Source organism: Macaca mulatta, chromosome 11 (assembly GCF_049350105.2).
Source record: "Macaca mulatta isolate MMU2019108-1 chromosome 11, T2T-MMU8v2.0, whole genome shotgun sequence".
Classification (NCBI taxonomy): domain Eukaryota; kingdom Metazoa; phylum Chordata; class Mammalia; order Primates; family Cercopithecidae; genus Macaca; species Macaca mulatta.
Genome location: NC_133416.1, coordinates 119136480 through 119149645, shown reverse-complemented (window position 1 = coordinate 119149645; position 13166 = coordinate 119136480). Strand labels below are relative to the sequence as shown.

General features: G+C 44.2%; 2 protein-coding genes across 4 annotated transcripts in view; one reads left to right on the top strand and one right to left on the bottom strand.

Annotated features, from left to right (window-relative positions):
* Positions 1–13166, top strand: part of TMEM116 (transmembrane protein 116) — a 128859-nt gene that overhangs the window by 81758 nt on the left and 33935 nt on the right. The window lies entirely within an intron of this gene.
* On the bottom strand, positions 3011–5756 carry LOC709999 (disintegrin and metalloproteinase domain-containing protein 1a-like). The gene has a single exon (XM_015152831.3). It carries the CDS (start codon positions 5525–5527, stop codon positions 3026–3028), a length of 2502 nt encoding a protein of 833 aa, XP_015008317.3. The 5' UTR covers positions 5528–5756; the 3' UTR covers positions 3011–3025.

The window sequence follows — 13166 nt, the reverse complement described above, 5'->3', positions numbered from 1 at the left end:
CTTTTCCCACTCCTCTCCTCAAGTGGAGGGAAGGAGAGTCTCTCACAACTGTGAGCTTTGCAGCCTGGGGTGAAGGGGGAGGGGTGATGCTCTTAGCCACTCCAGCTGGTTTCAAAGTAGGTCATGTCCCCACCACCCTCTCACCCAGTTCACTGTCTCGGGGCCAATTCAGCACTAGGACTCCACCTAGGTTTTGCAGTCCTTGTGTCCTGGACTGCCTTTCAAGTTTCTTTGGGGCCCCAGAACGCTTTAACCCATGGTGGTGAGGCTTACAGGAACTCAAGTTCCAGTGCTGGGATCTATCATTTCCCTCTGGCTAGAACTGGTTTAAATGCTCCCTCTGTTGGCAGGTGTCAGCTGTGTTTGGTCCAGTTATCCCTTCTGATTTTTAATTCTTATGAATGTGCTTTTTTGTGTGTAGATAGTTGTTAAGTTGGTGTCCTTGCTGCAGGGGGATGATTGGTGGAGCCTTCTATTCCACCATCTACCGTGCCTAGACACCATCTTTGGGAAAAAAAAAATCCTTCTCAAGGTACAAATATTGCCACGGTTGTGACAGTTGGATTTGATTAAATTATTCACTTGGTCAACATTTGTTGAGCAGTGAGCTAGGCCTACAAAACTGAATAATGATGCCAACTTGCCACTCCATTCTGTCAGGATGTAGTAGGGGAAAAGACATTTTAATCCATAATGACTACACAATGCAGTAGATTCATGACAGAGATCAGCATGTGTTTGTAAGGCTTCGGTTTCATTAGAGTCACTGAAGAAGCACCTCTGTTCTGGGCAATTAAGGACATGTCTTTCCCTTCAGTTTTTTTTGTTTGTTTTTTTGTTTTGTTTTGTTTTTAACGGAAGGAAAAAGCTCATGAGGCAGTAGATTCACTCATTCCTGGGGAGGGATGCAGGTCCTACCACTTACTGGCTACCTCTATAGCAAACTCTTCAGTCTCTGTTTCCTCATATACGAGATGGAAGTTTTATTGGGAAGTTGGGAGGATTAAATTAAGGCAATGAATGTAAAGTATTGCTTTAACACAGTGCCTGGAACAGAATGAATGTTTTTTATTTATTTGAGACAGGGTCTTGCTCTGTAGCCCAGGCTAGAGTATAGTGGTGGTATCATAGCTCACTGCAACCTCGAACTCCTGGGCTCAGCAATCCTCCTGGCTTAGCCCCCTGAGTAGCTGGGATTATAGGTGCACACCACTATGTCCGGCTAATTTTTTTTTTTTTTGTAGAGACAGGGTCTTACTATGTTGCTCAGGCTGATCTTGAATTCCTGGCCGAAAGTGATCCTTTCACCTTGGCCTCCCAAAGTGTGGGGATTACAGGCATGAACCACCGAGCCTGGCCTAATGTTAACATTATATTTTCTTTGTGCTCTCTTCTCAGAGAAGTAATTGCCACCTCCAGAATTCTATTACCTGTACAGAAGTTCCTTCTGATATTCAGTCAACAGGTTATTAATGTGAATAATTTTTTTAAACGAAAACTAGAGGAAAAAATATTTATTTTTAGTTTTTTTTTTTTGAGACAGAGTCTCGCTTTGTCACCCAGGCTGGAGTACAGTGGTGTGATCTTGGCTCACTGTAGCCTCAACGTCCCGGTTTCAAGCAGTTCACCTACTTCAAGCCTCCCAAGTAGTTGGAACTACAGGCGCATGCTACTTACTACTCCCGGGTAATTTTTGTATTTTTAGTAGAGACGGGGTTTAACTATGCTGACCAGACTGTTCTCAAACTCCTGACCTCAGGTGATCCACCCTCCTTGACCTCCCAAAGTGCTGGGATTACAGGCCACCGCGCCTGGCCAAAAATATTTTAATTTCATACATATAGTCAGCACTGTGGTAGATGCCTCTATACTATTATAGAATTAATGTAAACACAGTTTCCTAACTCTAGGTGATGTTCATCAGCCATGAATTATCTGAGGGGTATGAAGTTCATCCCAGGGAAATTAGTAAAACAGAAAAGCTATGAAAGTTGGCCTCACTTTGGGAGGCTGAGGCAGGTAGATCAGGAGTTTGAGATCAGCCTGGCCAATGTGGGGAAACCCTGTCTCTACTAAAAATACAAAAATAAGCCAGGTGTGATGGCATGCACCTGTAATCCCAGCTACTCAGGAGACTAAGGCAGGAGAATCGCTTGAACCCAGGAGGCGGAGGTTGCAGTGAGCTGAGATCACAGCACTGCGCTCCAGCGCTCTGGAGTGACAGAGCGAGACTCCATCTCAAAAAAAAAAAAAAAAGCTGGCCTTGAAGATAAAAAGTATTTTAGGTACAAAGGGAAGATGGCTGTAGGAAGCATCTAGAAATATTGGGAAATAATAAATCAAATATACATATATCATATTAAACATCTGCCAGATTTGGAAAGCAGGTGACCTCAATGCTGACCTCTTAACCAACAAGCAATCAGGATTTTCTTCTTTGATACAGTCCCTCCCGCAGTGCCCCAGAATAAAGTGGACTCAATAACTAAACCATGTGGAACCTGAAGGCATGTCTAATATGAATAGGGTTTTATTTGTTTTTGGATTTAAAAACTCTTCCTTTGATGAATGCATATTTATAGGTCAAGTTAGAACAACTAATCATATAACAATTGTCCTCACATAATAGGTAGTTGTTACTTAAAATAAAAATTCCAGAGACAGTAATAAATTCAGGCACATATGATTCTGTATGTCAAACAAATAGAAGACAGCATGTCCTGAAAAAGTTTCTGGTGACTAAAACAATTGGCCCCAAAAGACAAGGACATTGATGTCCAAAGATGCATGTTAATGGTTCCAATGAAATGTGAAAAAGCAAAAGGTACCAAAATATTTGACATATTAAATTAATGTAAATTTAATTACTAAAATGAATAATAAAAGTGAAAGAATCCTTCCTTCCACATTAGTATATCTGAGTCAGAGCCACTAAAGCTATCTATTTCTACTTCACCAAACCTCTCATTTCCACTCAGTGCTTGAGAAGTTTGATATACTTGGCTTCATCTCCCTATTTCTAATCTTAAGAATCTGATGCTTCCTCCTCCTTTTCTTCTTCTTCTTCCTTCTCCTCTTCTTCTTCTTCTTCTTCTTCTTCCTTCTCCTCTTCTTTTTCTTCTTTTTCTTCTGGGGCCACTTCTGCTGCCTCTGGCTTTATTTCTGGGGCCGGTGGTGGAGGCACTGCTGGAGGAGCTTCTGCTGGGGAAGCCTCTGGTGATTTTTTAAGCAAGCAGATCAAGCAAGTAATTACACTTAATAATAGTATTATAAAAAGTATAATGAATGATAATATCATCATGTCTACAGCACGTTCTTCCTGTTTGGAACTAGATATCTTTTGATTTTGACCTCCTGAAGGTGTCCCACCTGGCTTACCAGGAGGGCCACTGTCCACACTACCTCCACTTCCTGCAGTAACACAGTCAGGGGGGGCATGCCCTTCATTACAGTGGCAGTGCCCTAAATCGTTACAAACTCCGTTCCCATTACACGTTTTTTCTGGGTTGCAGGCAGACATCACTGGGGTTTTATCTGTGCAGGCGGAATTTAGGCAGACTTTATTTGGTGCACAGTAAGTGCCATTGTGCACGTCTCCTTCATCAGGAATGTCAGTACTTGTATAGGCATCCATGCTCCAACATGAGTCATCTCCCCGAGGGACCTGAATCATTGTATGTTGGAGACTGATTTTTGGTAAGCCTGTAAATCCAGAACATATAAGTTTCCCACAAAATGTATTACCATCTGAACACCGAACATATTGTGACCCAGGACTGGTAGGAATGCCACAGTTTCCAAATCGGTCCCCTTTGCTGTTCATTGAATTGTAACACTCTTGTGAGGCTGATTTTGCACCATATCCAAATACTTGTTTGCACTGATTGTTAGGGTCCATACAATTACCTTTAATGCACTGGTAAATTTTATGACATTTTGAGCCATCTTGCTTATGCCTGTTGTCGGGGCATACTGCAGATGTACCATTGCAAAATTCTGGGAGGTCACAGGAATCACTAGAAGGACGGCAAGAATATCCCTTAGGTTGAAATTTACAGTTATGACAACATGGACCATCACTGCACTCTGCTTTCACCTTCAGTATACAGTTTTCATCACAACATGGGTGACGCTGACATAGAGAACCACAGTCACACTGCTCCGTGTCCTCCACCACGCCATTTCCACAGGCAGAATCCCTACGCTTGCGGCCCCTGGGCCGTGGCTTGTTAAATAGGCAGGCCCCTTTGTGTTCTCGAAGGAACTGGTGGAAGTAGTCAGAGCTGCAGTTGCTGAAGCCACTTTCTTTTGTGATATTTTCATGCATGAGGCAAAAGTGCTTCTCTCTGCAAAAGCAGGCCGAGTGGTCGTGCTGAATACCCAGGTTGTGCCCGAGCTCATGGACCATCAGGGCTGCAAACAACAGCATATCTTCATGATGGAAGGATTCAACAGCCGCCGCAAAACCGCTTGAGCAGGCACCACTGAGAAAGGCCTGGCCCGTATTCTGTCCAGGATGATGCCCGACGATCATGTGGGCAACATCGTGCTTCGCACGACGGAAGAGCATCTCTTGTCTCCAGCGATTGAAATTCCTGAGTGTGATTTGCAAGTCCACTGCGATATCTATTAGGTCCCCCTCGGTCCAAATCTCCATTCCGGCCAGCACCACCTCTGTGTTTATTCCCCTAGTGAAGCCGTTGGCCAGAGCAATGACATCCACTACTCTCTGGACCGTCTCATTGATGTTACTGCCCCACATCTGGAACCGCTGGTTGTTGACCACAACAAACATCTCCACGTACTTGGTGTGTGACCACAAGTAGGACAGCGCCTGTAGATCATGAGGCTTCCTGCTCCCTTGTTGCCAGCTAGTGGACACCACATGGCTGTCTCTGGAAGTGACACCACAGGAGACTCGCGCTTCATGTGCCATGGTGTATAACACATGTTCAAACCGTCTTGAAGAGTCCATGGGCTCAATGCTGTAAGATTTTTCCTCCTTAATCAGGATGCCCCTGAGACCTGCACAGGTGTTGACAGAAACAAAAGAACCTGACACTCCTTCTATGTAGCCTTCATAGTGGCAGTCATGTGAGATGAAAGGCGATTCTTGCCCCAGGATGCCATTGTGGTAACTGTAGACTGGAAAGTTATTCACAAAATGGCTTCTTTTCACCTTCAGGTGAACCAAGTGCTTCTGGCCTTGCATAAGTAGCAAATAGGTTGTCTTTTCCACTGAGTCTTCACTTCCCCTGACCATCAGCCGCTTTGGGATGACTATTTCATAGGAAGAGTAATATACCGAAGCCATGTCACAGCATATGCTCGGGAGAAAAATTATCCCCAAAAGCAACATCATCCCCAGCCTGACACACGATTGACCTGGCACTAGCCCCAGCCTCAAATTTTTCATCTGGGGAGCCCAGGTCTGAAGCACCCTCCTAGCCTCATACAACACCACATGGAGTTTCATCAGAGAAGACAGGAAGGAGGCAGAGTCTCTCACAGAGGCTGTCACTGACATGGCCCTAGGGAATCAGTTGATGATGCAACTTGTGTCCATGAGCAGCAGCTCTCCCTGACACGCAGACCGTCAGACACAGGTACTAGCCCCAGATCTATGCCAGCTGCATGAAGCTACTTTCACCTCTGAAAGACCCAGCTTTCTGGCTGAGTCTCTGCCTAGTCTTCCGGGTCTATCTCATATCTTTCAGAAATTTTCCATACTTGATGACTTTCTCTTTCAGTTTCAGCTTCAGTGCCCCTGGTTAAGGTCCTATCGACATCATGGAGGGATGTATTATCAAAAAGACCAGAAACTCTATAATGTAGGACTATACTGTGCGAGGGGAAACAAAATCTCCATGCCTTTCTCAACTGGCCTACATGGAACAACCCCTCCCCCACCCCTCCTGTTGTCCGTTGCTCAGCTAACTCCACATGTTCCAGACCAGGGGTCTTGGAGATCTCTCTGGTGGGCATACACCACTGTCCATTTCCTCTCTTCTAAAACTCATCTCTAAGCACACAAACATCTTTACCTATGGTGCTCTTTTCTGCTCAGTGAGGCATTATAGATATGTGTGTCTGCATTTCAGGGGCCAGGCTGTTGGAAAATGCAAGTATGGTGGCTACCCTGTGCCCCAACATAGATCCCAGTGGGCTGATGACCCATGGGCAAGGCATAGTCCTGTTTTTTAACATTGCCAACATTGAGTTTCTAAATTCTGATTGTAACACTATCCAAAAGAGTATATGGGAGATGCCAGCAGAGCAGCTTTCTGTTATATGTGATTATCATAGACCATTGGCTGGTACCTCCAGAACTACACTCTCCTTGGGATAGTCTCACATATGGAGGTGATAAGATTATTATTATTATTTTTTTGAGATGGAGTCTTGCTCTGTTGCCCAGACTGGAGTGCAGTGGCGCGATCTCGGCTCACTGCAAGCTCCGCCTCCCGGGTTCACGCCATTCTCCTGCCTCAGCCTCCCGAGTAGTTGGGACTACAGGTGCCCGCCACCATGCCCAGCTAATTTTTTGTATTTTTAGTGGAGATGGGTTTTCACCATGTTAGCCAGGATGGTCTTGATCTCCTGACCTCATGATCCACCCACCTCGGCCTCCCAAAGTGCTGGGCTTACAGGCGTGAGACACCGTGCCGGGCCAAGATTATTCTTATGAGGCTGGGTGCTGTGGCTCACGCCTGTAATCCCAGCACTTTGGGAAGCCGAGGCAGGTGATCACCTGAGGTCAGGAGTTCGAGAGCAGCCTGGCCAACATGGCGAAACCCCATCTCTACTAAAAATACAAAAAATTAGCCAGGTGTGATGGCAGGTCCCTGTAATCCCACCTACTCAGGAGGCTGAGGCAGGAGAATTGTTTGAACCTGGGAGGTGGAGGTTGCAGTGAGCCACGATCACACCATTGCACTCCAGCCTGGGCGACAGACCGAGACTGTCTTTAAAAAAAAAAAAAAAAAAAAATTATTCTTATGCTCATTGAAAAGTAGGTGTCCTAAAATCTCCCCTGTGTTAGAATATAATCTCCATGTTTTCAGTGACCACTTGTATTTGTTCATCCTGATACCACCATGTCTATAAGAGGTATTGTCTAAGAGTAGATTAAAAAGAACCATGTTTGAATGAATAAAGGACTCCTGGGTATGAGTGGTACAGGAGTGGTACAGTGGTGTGTTATTTGTACTTGTTGCATGCCTGCCCCAATGGCTAAAAATGTCTTCAGGGAAACCCACATGCTGACTGACCTATACTGACTAATGGCACATTCCTGATCTCCAGATTTACCTCCTACAGCATTTTGCTAGTCAGCTCCTCTCCTGATTTCTTCTTGCCTCATATTTCACTGAAAAAAAAAAAAATAGAAGAAAATGTTGCTCCCAGATGAATCCACCTCTATCTAAATTTTCCTGTTATAATGGATGAATCATCTATGGTCTTATATAAGGTCAGTTCTTTCATTTTTATGTAAGGTCTCCTTTAATTTCAATTTCTTATGAACTTTGCTTTTACAATGGGCCCTTCTCTCTTCTAATCTTAAAAATGTGTTTGTCCACTGGATCAACCTTCTTATTTGTTGTACCTCCTCACCTTAAAAAAATTACTTCTTTCAGCCCACATCACTCTCCAGTAACCATCCAGATCTTGCCTCTGTTTTATAATGGCTTTTATAAAAAGTACATACTTGACCAGGTATCACTCACACCTGTAATTCCATCACTTTGGTGAGGTGAATGGACCATTTGAGCCAGGGGTTGGAGACCAGCCTGGGAAACACAGCGAAACCTCATCTCTACTAAAAATACAAAAATTAGCTAGGTATGGTGGCTTGTGCCTGTAGTCCCAGCTATTTGTGAGGATGAAGCAGGAGGATTGCCGAAGCCCAGGAGTTGAAGGTTGCAGTGAGCCAAGATCCTGCCACTGCACTTCAGGATGGGCAACAGAGTGAGACACTGTCTCAAAAAAAAAAAAGTATACGTACTTGCTGTCTCCATACTTCATCACCTATTATCTGTTTTTAACATTTTAAAATTCTGGAGTACTGCACATTCACTGAAATGTTGATTTTAAAAATAGATGTAGATTTTGGGGAATTATGAAAAATAGAAAAGCTATATAAGCATAATTTTGTTCAAACAACACTTTGAGCTCCACAGCAGTAACCTAGGTGCCCCTTTGTAATTACAAATTCCTCCTCCTGCACAGATACTCATGATCTTTTTTGTTTTTATTGTTACTTTTCTTTGAGACACAGGGTCCTGCTCTGTCACCCAGGCTAGAGTGCAGTGGTGTGATCGTGGATCACTGCACCCCTGAACTCCTGAGTTCAAGCAATCCTCCTGCCTCAGCCTCCCACGTACCTGGGAGGATAAGTACATGCCAACACGCCTGGCTACTTTTTACTTTTGGATTTTTTTGTAAAGTAACAGCTTCCTCACATTTTCTTGTACTTTCACATTCTAAATTTGCAACCTGTAACGTGTAGTTTCATTTCACCTGTCTTTAGACTTCATATGAATACATAAAAGTACAACTTTCTATGGGGCTTCTTTTATCCTGCAGTTCACTTAAGTTGCCTCCACATTATTGTGTGAAGCCAAAGTTCATTCCTCTCCATAGCACAACACTGGTATTTCTCTGTGTGAATCCCTTAAGATTCATGATCCTTTCTTTATCTGTTATCCTTTGCTTTCAGGGTATACCCATAAACACTGCTGCTGTGAATATTATTGTCTGTGTAACATGATGCAAATGCATATGACCTTCTACAGTATAAACCTAGAAGTAGATGCTAGGTTACAGGATAGGCAAAATTTCAGTGAGCTAGAATATAATAAATCATATTACAAAAGAATGTGCCAATTCACATTCCCAAAGCAGATTGGGAATCGCTAGCTGCTGCACACTCTCATTAAGAATTGGTGGTGTGACTCTTAAATTTTGCAAAGCTTGCGATATGCAATGATATTATTTTGTAGCTAGGCTTCGCATTTCTGTGAATACTAATCAGGATGAAGACCTTTACAAATGTTTATTGACCCATCCTTTCTATATTGATTCTGGTAGAATAAGGCTTTTATCCTTCCACCCCTATCCAGCTAAGTGTTCTACTACAAGCTACTAGTGAATAACTCCATTGTCAAATCACATGATCAACACTCAGTCCTGTCTTTATGCAAACATGAACACCATTTGCTGAGGCAGGAGGATAGCTTGAGAGGAGCCCAGGCAACATAGTGAGGCCCCTTTTATTTATTTATTTATTTATTTATTTAGAGACAGAGTCTCACTTTGTTGCCCAGGCTGGAGTGCAGTGGTGTGATCTCGGCTCACCACAACCTCCGCCTCCCGGGTTCAAGCGGTTCTCCTCCCTCAGCCTCCCAAGTAGCTGGGATTACAAGCGCCCACCACCACGCCAGGCTAATTTTTGTATTTTTAGTAGAGATGTGGTTTTGCCATCTCATTGGCCAGGCTGGTCTCGAACTTCTGACCTCAGGTGATCTGCCTGCCTTGGCCTCCCAAAGTGCTGGAACTACAGGCGTGAGCCACTGTGCCTGGCCACAAGACCCATTTTCCATTTTTTAAAAAAAATTAGTGTGAGGTGCCTTATACATTAAGAGAATCACTCTGCCTGCTGGATGAACAACAGGCTATAAGGGCAGTCAGAATGGAAGCAGAGGACTAGTTAAAGACTTGTACAGTTGACTGGGAGGAAGTTGAAGGTGACTTGTACAACACTGGAGAGTGGGGATGGGGTAAGAGGTCACTTTCTGGACATATGTTAAGCATAGAGCCAAGAGGATTTCCTGCTGAACTGGGTTTGTCATGAAAACCCCTCCATGGCCGGGCGCGGTGGCTCAAGCCTGTAATCCCAGCACTTTGGGAGGCCGAGGCGGGCGGATCACAAGGTCAGGAGATCGAGACCACAGTGAAACCCCGTCTCTACTAAAAATACAAAAAAATTAGCCGGGCGCGGTGGCGGGCGCCTGTAGTCCCAGCTACTCAGGAGGCTGAGGCAGGAGAATGGCGTGAACCCAGGAGGCGGAGCTTGCAGTGAGCCGAGATCGCGCCACTGCACTCCAGCCTGGGCAACAACGTGAGACTCCATCTCAAAAAAAAAAAAAAAAAAAAAAAAAAAGAAAACCCCTCCAGAAACACTTTCTTTTCTTGGTTTTCTGGACAGAGCTATCCCTTGCTGGTATTCTACCACAGTGTCCAGTCTTTCTGTGTCCCATCTTTCTCTGACTTATTTCCTGACACCACTGCCTCGTAGCAACAACTACATGTGGAATACCCTAGAGCTAAGTCCTCACCCAGTCCTCAGATCCCTTCTCTAGCTATAATCCCTCTCTAGGCAATGTCAACCACTCCCCATGGCTTGAAGTGTCACTGATGCATAGACAGCTCTCAAATATACTTCTCTTGATCATGTCTCTCCTGAAATCCAGACCCAGTCATCTTACTGCATAGCCGACATGCCTGCTTTGATGTTTAGCCGGCATCTCAAACTGTCAACACTTCCAACACCTGCTCTATCCAGACTCATCCCCATCTTAGTAAATGGCAACTCCGTTGTTGCAGTGGCTTGGGGCAAAGCCTCTGGAGCCATCCTGCTCTGCTTCCTTTATCTCACACTCTACATCTGCTCTCTCAGCCAACCTTTTAACTCCATCACACAGTATTTCCATATTCCAACCATTCTCACAGTACCACTCCAACCACCTTCCTACAAGCTTCTGACATCTCCTGCTTGGCAAATCACAGGCACTGCTAAGCATTGTTGGCTTCTACAATGGATTGCCCATTGCCCTCTCCTGCCTGGTCCTCATATAGCAGATGAAGTACTCCTTCCATGCGTCTCAGCTCATATCACTCCTATGCTACAACCTTCCATGCTTGCCATCTCCACTGCAATAAAAACACCATTCCCTACCAAGGCTTTATGTGACCTGTGTCCACCCACAGCCCTCATTCACTGCTCTTCACACTGCTCACTCTGTCCAGAAGTGCCGACCCTCCTTGCTGTTCTTACGTGCCGAGCAAGCTCCTGTGTTAGGACCGTCTGCCTAGAGTTCCTTCTCCCTGGTTTGCCCATCCGCGGATACCTGCAGAGCTTTTCCCCTCATTTTCTACACGTCTCTCCTCAAATGACTCCTTATCAGACAGGACCCTGTGACTACTGTTTAATATAGCACACCACCCTAACATCACTATCAATCCCCTTGCACTGCTCATTTTACTACACTGCACATAATGAAACTTGGCACATCATGTAGTTATCTGATTATTGCTCACCTGCCCCAACCCAAGTTTATAATTTTCATGGGAAGAGGCTTTGTCTTACTCACTGCCACATGCCATAGTGCCTAGAACTATGCATGAATAAAGTCTCAGTACAGAGTTGTGGAATGAATGAATGAATGAATGAATGAATGAAAACATAGGAAGCTACAGCAGGTGCAAGCCTCTCAGTACAATGGCACTTCTTTTAAAAAGTATAAATCTGGGCAGTCAAGGCCTGGTGTGGGCCGACAGATTTCCTCTGGAGATTTGGGCACTAAGAGCAGAAGACAGGGTCAGAAGAGGCAAAAGATCAGGATTCTTGATTTGGGATCCAAGAAACTAAATTGCTTTAATGTCACCATGGTCTTGAGTGAAGCGCTGAGGAAAGCAGGAAAGTCCATGCCAGCCTTAGCCATAACTGGGCCCAAAGCAGTGATTTTCAAGTTAACCAAACCTTGCTCCTAACCCACAGACATTTGCTATATAGTAGCAGAGCCGGAATATGTTTGCAAATGATCACATAGTAGGTCAGAATGCCATATCAGAGAAATTCAGTATTATAAGTTGATGGTGATTAAATCTGATCGTTGCTGAACAATACACAATTAATAATACAATCTATATTCGTCATGGTGTTTGATTGGAGATCCATCAGCATTTATTTGAGCACAGGCTGTATGCCAGGCGCTGCACTAGATCATCTCACAAATACTCTGTGTGGCATCTTACTGAGGAAGAAACCCAGGTCTCAGGAAGTTCAGTTCCGTGTTTTAAGACCAAGCAGTGAGAACGTGACACCTGCTACTTAAGAATGTGGAACATGGAAGTCCCCTGATTTAGAACAAAGATGACTTTCTCCCTTTTAAAAAGGTTCATTTTTGCTCTAAAAAAATATCTTCCTGGTTGGACTTATTAGGCTAGCAAAACACAAGATGCAGAGCTGACATAGTTCTCATGTTCTTAGCATCCAAGGCAAGAAGAGAGCTCCTGGAGGGCTCAAGAAAGGTGTCTCAAATCTCTTCTCTTGAGTTGTTCCGTAAAACATTTTTAGTTATTTAGATTGGTTATAAACATGGCCAATGTACTGAGTCTAATCAGAAGTTGTCTGCTCTTGTAAAAGCTGATGAACAAGATGAACAGGCTCTTATTTTAGGGTATTAGTGTAAAAATATAAAACTTTCTATTCAAACCCTTCATAGTTGTAAGATTTGATATACTTATATAATTTTATGGCAGCAGTTTTCGTTTTTCCATAAAGAGATACTTGAATGTCTGGAGCTTTCCATAAATCCCGACATATCTGTTACCTCAAAGTAGGAACCCATTCTTACTTTTTTTTTTGAGACGGAGTCTCACTCTGTCGCCCAGATTGGAGTGCAGTGGCGCGATCTCGGCTCACTGCAAGCTCCGCCTCCCGGGTTTACGCCATTCTCCTGCCTCAGCCTCCCAAGTAGCTGGGACTACAGGCGCCCGCCACCTCGCCCGGCTAGTTTTTTGTATTTTTTAGTAGAGACGGGGTTTCACCGTGTTAGCCAGGATGGTCTCGATCTCCTGACCTCGTGATCCACCCGTCTCGGCCTCCCAAAGTGCTGGGATTACAGGCTTGTGCCACCGCGCCCGGCCCATTCTTATTTTTTTAAACCAAATAACTAATTGGTGTCTTTTTGCTTTAATCTTAGCATTTATATTTGTGTCTCTGCCTGTTTATAATGACATAAGTTATTCATGGAAATAGAAAGGATGGCTTTGGGTGGGTAAATAGGATGGCAGTGGAGGGCATGAGGAAGAGCTTTTTCTCCTGTTCCTTAGCACTGACACTATGCCTTTTTTATTTCTATTTTTCATGTGAAATTGTCTGC

Coding starts and splice junctions, on each gene's coding strand:
- LOC709999 (XM_015152831.3), bottom strand. CDS start 5,527: ATGTCAGTGACAGCCTCTGTGAGAGACTCTGCCTCCTTCCTGTCTTCT.